Below are 16,624 nucleotides of genomic sequence, written 5' to 3' on the forward strand. Positions count from 1 at the left end.
AGATAGAGAGTTAGAAACATTGATGAGAGAGAAACATCAATCAGCTGCCTCCTGGCACATCTCCTACTGGAGATGTGCCTGCAACCCAGGTACATGCCCTTGACCGGAATCGAACCCGGGACCTTTCAGTCCGCAGGCCGACGCTCTATCCACTGAGCCAAACCGGTTTCGGCTGAACCTATTTCTTTATATTATCTCCTTAATTTTCAGGAAAAAAAAATGTTCTTTGGCACAAGACTGACTGACTCCCATATTATCTCCTTAATTTTCAGAAAAAAAATGTTCTTTGGCACAAGACTGACTGACTCCCTTCTTGATCTGCTATTGAATGTCTCACCGGGACCTCCCCTTTCGGGGTGAGGGTGCTGGGGCTGTTGAGTGCTGTCTCTCTTCAGCCCCCACATCTGTCCGTGGAAGCTGCAGAGAGGTCTGTGGCTGGACTCAGTGGTGTCTGAGGGACATCTATGTGTTGTCTGAAATCCAAGGTAGGACATTAAAATGCAGCTTCAATTAGATCCTGTTGGGATTTAAGAAAAGAATGAAATCCGACAATTCACTTTTCTTATTCTTTCTACTCTTCTGTCCTTCACCTCTGCCCCGGGGGTCATTTAAACTTTGAAAAACAACGTTTTCTTTAGACGGGGTCTGTAGACTCTTTGAGCTGCAACTTGTCAGCCATTTGAAACGGTTCAAGTGAGAGGCCGCTTTGGACTTAGTCACATATTTATTTATATATTTTTAGGATGTTTTGAATGAAACTGGACCCGATATGTTTTGTGCCTGGTCATTTACATCCGGCTCTTTAAGAAACAGCCGTATAGAAACAGATCTGCTTCCTCACACTTAACTTTTTCTCCTTATCTCCTATCTGGGATCCTCTCCTTTTGCTCAAAGTACTGGGAGGAGGCCCTTTTGAGAGCAGGTGGTGGCAATAATACATAAATCCTTTGAGGAAGTTAGACCAGGAAGGTAATAAATAAATTTCACCTTGAAGCTCTCAGCAGGCCATAAGGAGCTCCTTTTAAAAGACTGCAATACGTCTCCTTAGGAGGAAGTCACTGAAGAGAACTCAGGATGCAAAGTGTTCGTTAAGAGCAACAAAAATCCCTAGTAATAGGGTGTTGCTGTGTTCTTGACAACACATGTTCTGGGTCTTTCCTGCAGCCCGTATGCAGCCCTTCAGTATCTGGAGAATTCGATGCCCAACCCCTGACCCAGTACTGCTGCTGTCCCCATAGAGCTCCAGCCGGGGTGAAACGGGTGCAGTTTGCAACCCACCTCGGGGAGCTAAGATGTCCCTGTATCTGTGAGAAATATTTGAGTTTAAATGGAGCAGTGCCACCATGGAAAACGCATGTGCTCTCCCCCCAGAGGTTTGAGGAGGTTTGAGGAGGTCCTCGGGTCCGTGCTCTTGTTTCTCCCCGTTTGCAGATCCTTCCAGATCACACTCTTCCTGGTGTGCAGTTCAAGAAAGACCTTTTGGGGTGTTTGTTTTTCCAGGCAGCTCATGGCTCTGGTTTTGTTTTTGGATGTTTTCCGTTTGCTCTGAGTAGGAGAGTTCCAAGTCTAGTGTGTGCTGTCTGCCAGCTATTTCCTGTTGAGAACTCCTGAAAGGAAGTGAGTTCCTAATATTCTAAAACATGCTTGCGACCCCAGTGCCCACACCTGCTGGCAAAAGCAGAGGAGCCGACTACTCATGCCAGCAGGGTTTTCCCCTGGAGTTGAAATTGTGTGTCTGCAGAGACCCTCTCTAGACATATAAAAAACATCATCATGTTGACCATCTCATGGCACTGTAATATGCTGGAACATTTACTGTTAAAACAACCAGGCTTTGGAAACCCCTACCTCAGAAAAGTGGAAGACGCCCTTGTCAAGGAAATAGCTGAGCCAAAAGGGAAGGTTGTCATCCAGACATTTGGATAAATGCAGGAAAGGTAGGTCAGGGAGAAGTGGATGCTGGCAAAGGCAGTCTCTCTCCTCGCACACACGTGCATCTGATTTATTCATGGCAATTGCTTATATCAGTGTGAGCAGCGCACATATTTTACAAAATATTCAGGGGTCAGCCCGTGTCACAGCTTGGTGGGATGGGCAGCCTCCCAGACTCCACCCTGAGTTCTGGGGCCATTCCAGGACCGCTGGGACCATCCGGAGTTCAGGGCAGGCCTGAAAGCTTGTAATTGCTCTGGGAGCTGGGAGTCCGACCCTGGCCAGATGGATATGGAGGTGAAATAGGAGGCCATTGCTGATCTGTGTTTTGAAAGACATCTGTCTCATCTCTCTAGCAGGCAATAAGGCCTGCCGTTGGTCAGAGTCTGTGCTGATCGACTACACTAACCTTAACCTTCCAGCACACACACTGTGCTGGTTGTCCACACTAGCCTGATTCCCAGCCCTTCCCTTCTCTTCTCTTCTCTTCTCTTCTCTTCTCTTCTCTTCTCTTCTCTTCTCTTCTCTTCTCTTCTCTTCTCTCTCCTCAATATCTACACTAGCCTGATCCTCCAACACATGGGCGCACACACACAGCGCCACAAGACCCTCAGAGGGGCCAGACAGGGCAGGCTGTGTCGAAGGCACATTTGCCCCACCTCTCCACATCTTTAGTTTTTGAATCTGTTTCTGACTCTCTGCCTGAACTTGCTTTTTCCAGAGATTCCTTTTTCCCGCCTTAACCGTGACTCTCTTTGACCCGTTCTGACCACAGACTCGGCTTTGACCACTCTGTTCCATAAGTTTGCCTTCTCAGGATTCCATCCAGGACAATAGCTGGCCTATGATTACCCAGCAAATTTCCAAAAGGTTGAAAGGAATGATCATTTATTGGCAATTACCATGTGCCAGACAGGAAACCAGCCAGCAAAACAGCCTGCTTAGTTCATTATCCCATTTAATCCTCCCCAACCCCATTAGTACATGAGACTAAGGGATTAGTCTAAAGTTGTGTCCTGCCCAAGGGGACCAAGTGGCAATGCTGACACCTGAACCAAGAGTAATCTCACTTCAGTATCACGATATCCAAATATATTTGGAGACTTTTAGTGAAGCTGTTTAGGTATTGAGTAGAGAGGGTCCCAGTCTGAGCCTTTGCTATTGGTTTTTCCTGCTATCAGACAACAGACTCAAAGGAACTCCTTGTGAACACCATGCATCCAACTTGACCTCTCAAGAATGCTCTGCCGGCTGCTGCTATGCCCAGTAAAGCTGAGTCCTATTCATTTCTGCCAGGCCTTTTTTTGGCTACTGTTATTTCCCATCATCTCCTTTTGGGAAATATTTTGTTATTCTCATTATATTGTCCTCTCTCACCTGAGGTCCTCCAGGAAGCAGGTCTGCGTTAGAGCTAAGAGTGCAGAGCGTCTGTTGGGATAACACCTGTGAAAGGAAAAGGGGGGCAGCAGGACTGGGCAGGGGGAGCTGGCACTCTGTGCTGCTGACCTGATAAAGTGGGGCAGCCCAACAGGGAGCTCTGGTGCAAAGCTTGCCCCAACAAAATGGCTAACAGGAGATGTGCCCCTACCCCAGGTGGGATGGCCAGCCTTGTCTCCCCGTCTTGTTCGCCATTGGCCAGGGATCACTCCAGAAGAGCGCGACCTTGACTTGAAAGTTCTGATGAGGCTCACAGCTGGAGGCCATGGGCTTACTAACTCCTCACCACTGGACATCAGGTCCTTACTTGAAGGGGCATCTACATGGTACTTAAGCCCCAGGGGTTTGAGTGCTTCTCCTTTATTCTGGTTTATGTTGGCCCATAGCCACCTGGCAGCACATTATGTTCTAAAAGAATCCGCAGGAACACTGGGTATCCTATTAAGACACCTCTTACTTATAGCCAGAAGGTGTGCAGACTGACTGTAGTCAGGAGAGGCGGTTCATTGAGGAGGGAGAGGTGTCCCGTGCAACAGGAACACTGGGTATCCTATTAAGACACCTCTTATAGCCAGAAGGTGTGCAGACTGACTGCAGTCAGAAGAGGCGGTTCATTGAGGAGGGAGAGGTGTCCCGTGCACAGCCCTGCCTGAGAAGCGCTGGTTGGGAGTCGGGGCACCGTGTGAGGTGCGACAAGGGAGGAGAGAGTGCACTTGAGGGGAAAGGCCAACCTTGGAGGGGCACATCTTCTGTTGCCATTTTGTTTGGCTTTGGCTGGGCTGGGGGCCAAGTTGGTACCTTAGTCCTCTGATTCTAGGGAATCTGAGCAAGCATTGCCTCTGCTTTTCCAGAGTTGAGGGCTGTCTCAAGCTTGTAGCTGAGATGGATGGGGCAGTTGGCCACTTCCACCCACACCCTTAGAAACCACCTCACCCCTCCCGAACACTCACCTATGTTCTGTGCCTGTCTGAAATACCTCTTGTTTTCCCTAAGGCCCCCCCTTATTTTTTTTAATGGGTGTGGGACATATTTTGGGTGTTAACACACATTAAAGTGGTGTTAAGGTGGGGAGAGGCCTCTTGGCTGTGAGAAGTTGCAGCCCTTCTGGATCCAAACCTGGTCATAATAAACAACAATAGGGCGGGACTTGACCACAGTGCGTCCCAGGGTCATTGCCAGGGTTGTTTACAAGCAGGTGGAAATTTCAATCCCAGCTCCACCCATAGGAGCTCTGTGACCTTGGGCAAGTTAATCTCTCTAACTAAGCCTTACTAGTAGTTATCGAATTTCTAAAAGAAGGATCATAATGTCAACGTTTTATGGGGTTGATTTAGATTGAAATGAGATGATGTGTGTGCGCAGTTAACTCAGTCCACAGCATGTAGTTACAGCTTAATCAATATTGGTACCTGTCCCCCTTGTCTATTTTAACTCATATTAGTTTTTGGAGCTTCTAATATACACACACCATTAAAAGCAGGCTTTGCATTTCCATATCAACATTTATGCTTATGCATGCAATAATTTACAGTTTGTTTAATGCTTCGCTTGAAGTTATTTTTAACATCCCGGGAGATAAAGACAAATAAATGCCTCTGCATTTTTCTCATCTGAACATAACTAAACCAGGGGTCACAAAGATACTCGATGATGTCACAGTCACAACTGGTCAACAGACACATGAAAAGTGCACTGATTAGAAGCCAAGATATAAAGTGTGTTCTATCCACATCTGTAAGGACTTGGCTCATCTGTTTTCCTAGGCTAGAGTTCTGTTGATCTGGCTTTCTTGTAATTGAAGTTCTCCAAACCAATGAGAATCCTAGAGCGTCAGGCAGATGGATGAACACAGGGACAACATCCCACAGAGCCAGCTTCTTAGGGAGCACCCTTTGCTTGGAGAGGAAGGTTGCACAACTTAGAAATGAACCTTGACAGATTATGAGACCTGTTCAGCCAACCATGCCTGCCAGAGAGCCTTTGAGAGGAAAGAAAAAGGAAAATCAGATTTTAAAAAATCCTCAGTACACTGTACAGAAGAGACTCGGGAGAACAGCGGTGTTAGACGTTAGCCAGAACACAATGATGGAGGTCGTCATTTTGCAATTTCTTAAGTATCTTTTCTCTGCTGACTTCAAAACAGTGAAAGAAATTCAGAAAAGAAGCCCACTATTTTGATGGAAGCTGTTTTGACATAAGTGAAACCAGGCTTGGCACGAGGTTGGGGCGTGCTGTGGCCAAGCCAATGGGCCAGACCGGGAAGGATTGAAATGAGCTGGGGAAATTGCTTCAAGACGGAGCTGGATCCACTTGAAAGGGGAGGGAACTGGAGGGTACAGACATTTCATCGATGTTTGAATTAGTGTGAGAGTAGCATCCTGTGCGTTCTGGGGGCCACAGACCCTCCGGAGTCTGTCTCCCTTCTTTACAGTCACCTCTTGGGAAAGGGAAGGAGGTGGCCGCCTTTTGAATGGTGCAGTGTGAGGGCTTGAGGATTGTTGGCTGGTTGTGAGTTCTCAGGTTTGGCTGGTTTGGGGAAAATGGGAGCAGGAAGGGAGAGAGTGTGTGTTAGTTAACTCCCATAGTTTCCAGCAGCTTTCATTGTGGAGAAACCAGGGGGTGTGGCAGGGGCCATGTGGAACTCAGTCCCTGGGTCTGAGACTTTTTTATTTTTATTTTTACTGATTTCAGAGAGGAAGAGAGAGGGAAAAAGAGAGAGAGAAACATCAATGATGAGAATCATTGGTTGGCTGCCTCCTGCAAGCCCCCTACTAGGGATTGAGTCCGCAACCCGGACATGTGCCCTTGACTGGAATCGAACCCAGGACTCTATAGTCCACAGGCCAATGCTCTATCCACTGAGCCAAGCTGGCTAGGGCAGTCTGAGACATTTTGACACATTTTTCAGGGCTTGGTGGCCCTGAGGTTAGAAACCAAATTGAGCATAATCTGTGGGATGTGGTCTGCCTTCAGTTATACTTGAGCATTGATAGTACCCTCTTCCACAGGGAGGACAAGGGCAATGCCATCTGTGGGAAAGCACAGGCATTGCTTTAGGAAATGTACCTGGCAGGACTGGACAGCAGGATATCAGGCAAGGGTGGTGGGCTGACCTGGACTTTTTGTTTCTCAGACCTGGCCTTTTTTCAGCCTCAGGCAAGTCATAGCAAAGAGCTCTGTGATATGAAGTCGTTGTCTTTGGCCGGCCAGGGGCAGGACATAGGGGAGGAATGGAGCTTCATTAGCATCGATCCATGCAAAGTACAGAACAGACTTTGGGTCCAGCAGACCCCAGTATTCTGTTTTAGACAGAAACAACATGGAGGAAAAAAAATTAAATGCAGTCGATATGAATGCACAGAGCCTTGAATATATTAGCATATAGTACATATTACATTACACTATTACTTTAACTTGGTATTTGGAACTGTTGCCTGGTTGATGTTAATGAGGAAAGATTTCCTTTTGAAGCCATTGGTTTACGATGATAGGGGACCAGTGGGAAGAATCAAGAAGACCAACTGGGAAAGAATGCCGAGTGGGTCACATGAGGAACTTTGGAGGTAGATGGGCTACCTGGGTATCCATAGCCTCAACCGGATGGAATGGGGTATTTGCTGGAATAATGTGAGGGGTAGGGATGGATGAGATGCTCTACTAGCCCAGGTGATAGGACCCCATCCTTCCAGTTGCTGAAGCCAAACACCTGGACACCGTCCTTGACCTCTCCCTTTCTCTCACACCCTGTATGTGATCCAAAAGCAAGAGTTGTTGACTTGACCTTCAGAGCAGATCACAATCCGGGCCATTTCTTACCATCTCCACTGCTGCTCCACCTGAGCTGTGTCTCCCTGGAATTTCCGAACATGATGGTCTCTCTGGTCTCCCTCCATCTACTCTTGCCAAGTTCTCAACACAGAACATAAGGGTTGTTTCAAAACATACTGTCTATCACATTACTCCTCTGCTCAAAACTCAACAGCTCCCACTTTGCACAAAAGTCTTGGAACATCTAATGGGACCTTGCGATATACTGGTCTCTGTTACCTCTCCGATCTTCCTCCCCTCCTTGCTTCACTCCCCTGCAGCCACAAAGGCTGCCTTGATTTTCCTCAAACACACTAGACAGACCGGCTTCCAATGGACCACTTTTGCACTGGCTTTCCCTCCGTCTGGAATGTTCCTCCAGGCGGCTGCATGGCCAACTCTTTCATCTTTAAGTGTCTGCTGCAGGCCCTCTCCCGGGGCTGCTGCCTTTGCCACAGTGTTTCAGATTCCGCCTGACTCTTCCAGCTCCTGGCATGCTCAGTCCTCTCTCTCCTGTTCAAGGTGTTCTATTTTCCACAGCACATCTCGCCCTCTGACGCACTGTAGAGTCAGATGCTTATTTTAGCAGGTCTGCTGCGTCCTGTCTGTCTCCCCTGCTAGATTGCAAGCTCCACAGGGACAGGAGCCGTTTTGCTCACTGCTGCACCACAAGTGCCTAAAACAGTGTTTGCCATGTAGTAGGTACTCAGTAATGATTTGTTGAGTGAATCAATGAACGAATGGGTTGGAAAAGACTAAGTAGTAATTGTATAAACAAGAAAATAGCATTATGTCATGAGAACAAAAGTGAAACGAGTTCCCAGGTACAGTCTGGTGCTCATCATTTCCCCGGTGAGGTGAGATTGACTCACTCGTGTACCGAGGAGTCTGACTTGACCAGCTCTCCCCTCGCTACCCTGGGAAAACGTGACCATCACCAGGATGAATTAGCAAATCCATGTGGCTGGAGTTCTAACTTGATTCTGTATGGACTGCACGTTGATCTCATATTGTTATTAAAAACCCTGCTTCTCTCACAAGCAATTTAATAAAGAAGTGCAATCATTTCCAAGTAGGAGCTTGGAGTTCTCTTTCAAGGGCCAGTATCTCCACAGTGTGTTTTACGAGGTCCATTTTCATAGTTGATCAGTCATTTTTACTTAATTTAGCTTCTGAATTCCTGCTTCCAAAAGGGATGTGGGTGCTGTTAGAAAAGCTTTTATTGATTGATGCAGAAATGAGGTGCAGGAAACCTTTGAGGAAAAGTGAAAGTTCATGTGAACTTACTGCTCCAGGATATTCTGTTTCCTTCCTGTGAAGCTGTCCTGGAGTTGAACGTGCACAGTGCATCCTAGAGTGGCGATTCTCTGCAATGAGAGCTGTGAATCCAAACCAGTCTTGTAAGTTTGAGAGGTGAGCTTTCAAGATAAACATGAAAATCAGTGACACCTCGTTGCATGGAAATCAAAATAATGTTTTCATTGGTCATATGATTTAGGTGCTTCTTATCCATGGCTTTTCTGCAGTGTCCTCCCCGCACCTCCACCCCTTTACATCCAGAAGGAACAGAGAGATAGCTCTGCTTCAGCACAGAACAGATAGCGCAGCCTGTGGTCGCAGGAGATGGAATCTGAGCAGGGACAGGCCAGAGGGGTGTACTCTTAGTGCTGATGGACACAAATGTAGCTGCTGCCTGCGAGGCTGACACACTGAATTCGATCAGTGTTTGTGGAATCGAAGGGTAGAGCACCCACCTTCTTTCTTACTCCTCTTCACTTCATTCCTCTGTTTAAAGATTTATTTTCAGTATTGGTTTGATTTAGGGTGCAAAGTGATACTTATTTAAAAGTGACTAGTGTCAAGAACGATATATCATTGAGCTCTTTTTATAAGTTTGATTTTGGGGAACAAGACCAATTATAAACCAGTTCTGTGTATTGTCCTGCTATATATGTCAAGAACTGTGATTTTACTCTACTAGTAAGCTAACAGCTTAGCCTGCCATGGTTTCGTGGATGTCGGCAGAAGACATACTATTCTTGGGTCAGAGTTGAAAAGACAGCTTAATATTCATGGAAATAGCAGTGGCCAGAGTATTAGTGTTATTTGTACTCGCTATTTCCCCAAGCTCCATCTCCCTGAGGGCAACGTGGACCTCTGAGCTGGTGTGTATATGGGTATGATTTAAATTTCACTGTTGTGTGGTGATGGCAACACGTTTTGGTAGCTGGTATTTCGGTTTGGGTTTGAAAGGCTAATATTGTACTACCAGAGGCCCAGTGCACAAAATTCGTGTGTGTGTGTGTGGGGGGGGGGGACGGGGTGTCTCTCAGCCCGGCCTGAGCCCTCTCACAATCCGGGACCCCTTGGGTAGGGTCCCTAGGCCTGGCCGGCGATCAGGGTCTCTCGGGGCTTTCCTTCCCCTGGCTGCCAGCAGCTGGCCCCACCCCCGCCACTGCCACTGCTTGCCATCTGTGCAGCACTATCCCCCCACCCCCGCCACTGGTCGCCTCCCTCTGCAGGGCAATTGCTGGCTGGCCCTGCATACCCATCACATTGCTGGCTGATGGCCTGGGCCTCCCTCTTTGGGACTATCATGGGGCGATGGCCGGGACCCCCCCCGACCAATTCCATCGCACCCTCCTTGGCTGGCCTGGCGCCAGTGCGTGTCATAGCGTGGTTTTCCAGAAGGTCACCTGGACAGTCATTCTGCTGTTTGGTCGATTTGCATATTATGCTTTTATTATTATAGATTATTACAGATTAGAGGCCCGATGCACGAAAATTTGTGCAGGAATAGACCTTCCTTCCCCTGGCTGCCGGCACCGGCTTCCCTCTGGCATCCGGGACCTGGGCTGCTTCCCTCCGGCTGCCGCCACCACCACCAGGCACCCAGGGCCCATGCTGCTTCGCTCTGGCTTCCGCTTCATCTGGAATGATGCCCTGAAGGATGTTCGGTCTAATTAGCATATTACCCTTTTATTATTATAGATAGGTCAGGGGAGAAAATCAAATAAATAGTTACTCTGGTTCTTCACTCTCAACTTGTGTTCCACCCTCTCAATTTTATGGCAAAAAATAATACATATTTTATAATAAAGAAAACATACTGATTTATTTATATTCTTTACTCTGGACTCCAGATAAGGGAGAGACAGAAAGAGTTGCTGAACCCCAACCATTCATGCTAAATAGAGGAGGTGAGAAGTGGTAAAAATTGGCTTCATCCGTAGCCCTCCCGCAAGCAGCAGTTGGAACAGTGTTCCAGTTTATTTCTACTCTAAGCCTTGACTGATCCGGTTTCAAAGCCTCACTGGTTCCTGAGCCCATCTTCCTCCATCTGATGAGGGCTGACTTTCTCCCTCACTGCTCTAGGAAAGGAGTACATTGACTGATTTTCAGAAAAGGCCTTATGAGCACCAAGGATATCTTTCACTCTTATCAGCACCACTTTCAGAGTCTTCCAAAGATAGTTTGGCTCTTACTAAGGAGGGTTGTGGAATCTGGGAGAAGTATGCCCCAGATTCAGCATAGCTGGAGGCAACACCTGAGAGAGACTTCCCTGGGGGAACGTGGTTACTAAATGACTCCAGGAAATAATGATCATCATCGTCCCATCCTCTCTTATAGAGCTGTCCATACTTGCCTTCCTCTGTTTCCCAGCCAAGACTTCACTGGGAAAGTAATCTCTATGTATTTAACACTTCCTCTCAAACCATTGTTCTCTGGGAACCAACAGATTCACACACCACCTCAGACAGCCCTCTGGATTAATTAGGCTTAGCAGGTTTTCAGAGGACCACAAACAGCTTTTCAGCCTCCCATTACTTCTTAGGCAAGAAAAATTGATCTCCATTTGTCCTGTGTGTTAGACCAGGTGCTGTGAGCAGCTGGTTCCATTCCATAAAACCCAGGCTCTGTCATAATTGTTGTCTATAAACATCTTCTTGTAGTCAGTGTTTATTCTCCTGCTGTCCCCTGGGAACCTGGCATAGTCAGATGAATGTCTGCTTTGGTGAAAAGTCCGAGTTCAGAATTCTTTTATGTGTTCTCTGAGTTATACCATGTTTTCGTGGCATTGTGGTACAGGCCAGTGCCCGGTGGTGGTGCCAGGTTACTCTCAATTACACACGGATAGACACTCGTGGTTCAGCTTGGCAGCACCCCTTTGTGGGTTCACTGTGTGCCAGGCATCAGGAATCGAGGGCTGAACGCCCAAAATGGTTTTCAAAGACACCTGGAGATTGCTCCTTCCAAGGGCTTTGGCCAAACAGTCCAGGATATCAAACTGTTATAGCTCCCTCAAACCCTCTTTTGATGGAATCAGGGCATGGATAAATAATGTGTGTCTTTGGCCTTCCAATACCTCCCTCTCTTGCCTCCTACCTCCCCATTTTCATGTTCTTCAAACTCCAGACTTCAGCTTTTCCAAGCACCAATCTCACCTGCCAATCCCTGGAGAGCCCAGACTCTGGAATTATGACAGAGCTTCAAGAAACAGAGGAGGTACTCAAAACTTTCTTTGTATAAAGCACTTTTTTAGGGGAAGGGAGAGGGAAGGGATCTGTTCCGAAAAGACGCCTGCAAAGGTAGAGTGAAATGAAGAACCACACACATTCCAGGGGCAAGGTTCTAAGCTAGAATTCGGAATCTCATTTCTGGATATGTTTCTACCACTGAGCCATACGGGCCTGGGCAAGACTATTTCTAAGTCATGTGATTATATTCCATTTCTTCTTTCTCAAAGGTTGACTTGGAAGTTTACAGATTCTAATAGTGGCTAAGAATCCTCCTGAACAGAAAAGGGGATGTGGAAGCATGAATTAGCCAGGAAGGTGCTGGAAATGTTAGGAAATAGGAATGTGGGGGCATCGTATTTAAGGTGATTCTCAAACAATTGTAAGAAAATGACCCTCTGCCTAAAAGTCTCTTTATGACCAACTTGCTAGAGTGCCCATAATTCATTCACTACACTTTGTCTTTGGGGTGACCTTAGAAAATTCTGTGTCCAGGAAGAAATAAAACAACCTGTCATACAGTTCCCTGAAGGTGTCAGGGTCTTATTTATTGCTAGGAAGCCAGGAGAGGACAGGGAGATGGTGCTGAACTACAGATAAACTCCTCTTGCTTTGAAATGCTGCTGAATGTGGACTCTGCAGAAGGAATAAAATACTCTCTGTCATGGAACCGTCCGAAGTTCGTAGAGCTTCTGCAGAGTAGAGATGGGAAAGACACTCTGAGTCAATGGGCCAGACTTTTGGATGCTGAAAAGAAGGTCCCTATGTACAACCCACAAGTTGTTCAGAGTTTCGGTATAAAAGGTAGAGTCCCAGAAACAATTTTAAAGGAATTGCCCACCCCTCTGCTTCCTCCCCCCCGCCCCCGCCTCAGGTGAAATCTCTCTCAGTTTGTTGGGAAATGTCCAAGAGGCCTAGACAACTTGGATGTAAGAAGAGCATTTCTGTTTTTCCAGGGTGGTGTTTTGTCCTTGGCATGTACGGGATTATTGGGAGGCTTGTTCCTTTAACCCCCAGAACTCTTCCTGGGACAGTAGCATCCACAGTTGTTAGAACGTGAAAGTAACTTCGATGACCCATTGTAATGCCTCATTTTACAGATGAGGCGATTGCAGCGCCTGGGAAGGTAACAATGGAAGAAGCAGAATTGCATAGCAAACATAACATGGGCTTGGGAATCAGACAGGCCTGGGTCTCCCACTTAGCAGTCATGGGAACCTGGGCAAGTGAATCAATATTTCTGAGCCTCAGGTTCTTCTTCTGTAAACAGTTCTTAGGGCTTACCTACTCAAAAGTGAACTCAAAACTTGGTCAATATTATTTTATTTGCTATTGTTTTCTTAATTGAAACATAATTTAAATAATACAAAATTCGCCATTTTAAAGTGGATGTATCTAATTCCACTTTATTTAAAGTGGAAATATATAATTCACCACTACCTAATTCCAGAACATTCCCATTAACCCCTCCCCCCCCCAAAAAAAAAACCCCTGTGCCTGTTGGCAGTCAGTCCCAGTTTTCCCCTCCCCCTAGTTCCTCGCAACCACTAATCTACTTTCCATCTTAATGGGCTTGCCTATTCTGGACATGGGCAATTAGTGGAATCATATAGGTGGTCTGGCATCTTTCACTCAGCATGTTTCCAAGCTTCACCTAAGTTGTAGCATATACTTCTTACTTTTTATCACCAAGTAATATTCCATTATATGGATGTACCACATTTTGTGTATATATTCATCAGTTGATAAAAATTGGGGGAAGTTACCATTGTTTTACACGGTTGGGCCAAAGGCAGGACTTTGGGCATCTAATTCTCAACCTGGTCCTGTTTTTACTACTGCATAACGTCTGTTTTTCCATAACTTCTGAGTACAGTATATGCATTGTATTCATGGTAGTGGTTTGCTCAAAGAGACCCTTACAACCTGGCCAACCGCTGTTAGGATTTTATACCTTTACAAGAATTTTTTCTAATGTGAGAAAAGAGACCACGACAATCCAAGGAAATAAAATCTAAACACCGTAGAAAACTTATGCTGAAAACCAGGTTTCATTTTCATTACTAAACTCGAGTGGACTGGTCTTTATACCTCTTCCTCCCACTGTATGTCACAGAACAGTCTGAGTCTTGTATGATATCTTTTATCTGCCTGGGTTTTATGTGTAAGTTCATTGCCATGGTTTATAGCCTAGGATCAAAGAGAGTTTCTATTAGCTTTGGTTGATGTTTAAAGGCCCTTCTGTTTTGTTCATTTTACTCTATGGCAAATTCAGAATTATTCTCTTCTTCAGTTAGGTAGTCACTGTCATTGCATTAGGTATGGGAAATATATGCCTCTGGCCATTTTAAACACAGCTGGGCATCTTTCCTTACCACCTGGCCCCCTCCCCATGCACTACCTGCCCCAGCTCGCAGGGCTGATTTCAGACCTAGAAGGCGTGTAGCTGGGTTGGTATACTTGGGAAAGTTCTGTTTTTCACTGATTGGAGATGAAGGCCTTTCCTTGGTGGGCACATGAAGACCAGCAGCAGGTCTGACTCGTTAAGGAGTTGGCTGTTGACATTGTTTGCTTGGGAACCGGTGATGTGTAGAATGTGGCAAGGTTCCAGTGGCGAAGGCATGTCCCTGGGTTCATCTGGGGTTCATGCTTCCTTATCTTGGATGGCACGGGTGGAGGGTCCAGCCCAGCCTGGTTTCCTGACTTTGAGCAAGTATTTTCTTTGCTGAAGCTTCAATGACTTGGTGTGATCACCGCTAATTACTCATCTCATCTGATGTTCTGTTTTCTTGTTATCCTTTAAGATCTGGAGTAATATTGTGTGTCGGGCTTCATGTGCTTCGTCTCGTTTATATTATTTCCTGCTTCTCTGTGTTTGGCAGCCCTGAAATACATGAAAAAGCAACTGAGCTGGTCCTTCTTTGCTTCAAGCTAAGGGTCCCTCTCTCCTCCCACTATTTCTGGTTCACACAGTTTGCACAGCCTTTCTGTCCTGGTCACTGGGTCTGTGCTGTCCACTTTATCAGTGTTCGTTTTCATGTGATGCCCAGACTGGGAGCGATGGCCCTCATGTGCTGTGGACAATCCAGACTAGAACATTACCAAGAAACGAGCTGACACCCCTTTAATGCGGGACACACATGCCAGTGCTTATTGCCAGTTGCATCTTGATACCAGCCAACACCACTCCACCCCCCCGCCTTCTTTTTCCTTTAACTGCTGTGAGGCAGAGGTTCCTGTTGTTGTGCTGTTGATTTTTTGATCGTAAGAGCAGAGCTCTACATTTCCCCCAATCTATTTTACCCCGGGAGCTTGCAGTGTTACTACATCAGAACCGTATGAATGGGCGGCTGGGATAATTCTGATGCAAGAAATTGCTGAGTGGAGGATTCCTTTTTAATTTAATGGTGTGTTAGGATTGGCTCTGTTAATAGGAACATCCTTCTCTGATTACCTATCCTAGGGTACTTTCATTAGTAAGTTCTAGTTCACTTGGTTTTTCTGCTTTGTTTTGGAGTCCTTTTTAGCATCCACAATTACATAGATTAAAAGAATGAAACGAGTGTTAAGTCTCCATCTGCTTAATCGCATGGGTCCTGTGTGGGGCCCTGAGTGTGCCCACCACTGCACTGTGGAGAGGGCCGCTTGGAGGATCCTAACCGCTCCTTTGTTTGTGTTTGCGGCAGTTACCTGGCTGAGCAGTGCTGGAATGGCGGCTTTCTCTACCTGATCATGCTGCGCCGCTTCAAGCACAAGGTCCATTCTCCTTACAGCAGCAACAGTGGCAACAGCTCGGAGCCAGGACAGACACCGACCTTGGAGCTGGGTGACCGAACCGTGAAAAAGGGGAAAAGAACAAGAAAGTTTGGAGTCATTTCCAGGCCTTCTATCCACAAGGCCACTGAAGAATCCAAGAGCCACACTGGCTGTGAGCTGGACAATGGCCCCATCTCTGAGCTGGACAATGGCCCAGACCCAGAACTTGGAAATGGCCATGCCTTTCAGCTAGAAAATGGCCCAGACTCTCTCAAGGAAGTGGCTGCATCCCATCTAGACGGGTCTGAAGTGGACAGAGGGACAGAGCCTAGAGTTCCAAAGACAGACACTCCTCTGCCCACAAGCAATGATAAATGCCACTTCTCAAAATCAGGGAAAACGGACTTCCAATCAAGCGACTGCCTGGCAAAGGTAAGGTTTGGTTTGATTGCAGAACCTGAATTGTAAAAGTAATGTTTTTTAGAAGTTGCTTTTTTAAAGCTTAGAAAATATGTCTAAGGTGAACTTGCATTTAGAAGCCAACACATTTATTAAGATAAATGATCAGCGGACATAGCAATAACAACCAAAAGTCCAAGTCATTTCATCCCACTTAAATAGAGAGCAAGTTGAGTGATTCTAAGTGGAAAATGCAAGCCTTCTGTGGAATAATTTGAGTCATATGAGGCCCAGATGAAGTACTTGAACTGCATCATTATTTATCACTGCTGTCACCAGGAGAATTGCCACTGCGAGGCCAAGAATTCCTGGTGGCAGTTGATAGCATAAATATCCAAGCCTCGGTATTACACAGGAAGGATGTCCAGCATGCAGGGAAGCATCTGCTTTTATTTTTAACACTTCAAAACCAGTGACGTTTTCATGGGATTGTGTTATTACACTGCCGAATTCCAGCGAAGTTTAGGAACTTCACAAACATCTCTGATACTATGATATCCAGCTGTGATGGTCAGGGCTGGTCCTACTACCTAAAGGCAAAGCAGATGTGGTATATTCTGAAGGGCATGCTTCTAGCTTCATATGGTCTCCCCTGTTGTATCCAGCTCTCTCTCGTTAAGTTACATTTCTGTAGGCTAAGCATGCTCTTTCCAAGAATCCTCTTGGCAGATACTCCTGTGGATTCTTTTTTTTTTTTTTAATACATTTTTATTGAT

The 16,624-nt window shown here is 46.3% G+C and overlaps 1 protein-coding gene across 1 annotated transcript in view; it reads left to right on the top strand.

The window, feature by feature from the left end:
* Positions 1-16,624, top strand: part of PDZD2 (PDZ domain containing 2) — a 233,302-nt gene that overhangs the window by 135,784 nt on the left and 80,894 nt on the right. Inside the window, exon 3 of the mRNA XM_005857886.2 lies at positions 15,380-15,881. Within this exon, the coding sequence (XP_005857948.1) occupies positions 15,380-15,881 (502 nt within the window). The remainder of the gene's footprint in view (positions 1-15,379; positions 15,882-16,624) is intronic.

The sequence above is a fragment of the Myotis brandtii genome, unplaced genomic scaffold, assembly GCF_000412655.1.
Source record: "Myotis brandtii unplaced genomic scaffold, ASM41265v1 scaffold115, whole genome shotgun sequence".
Lineage (NCBI taxonomy): Eukaryota > Metazoa > Chordata > Mammalia > Chiroptera > Vespertilionidae > Myotis > Myotis brandtii.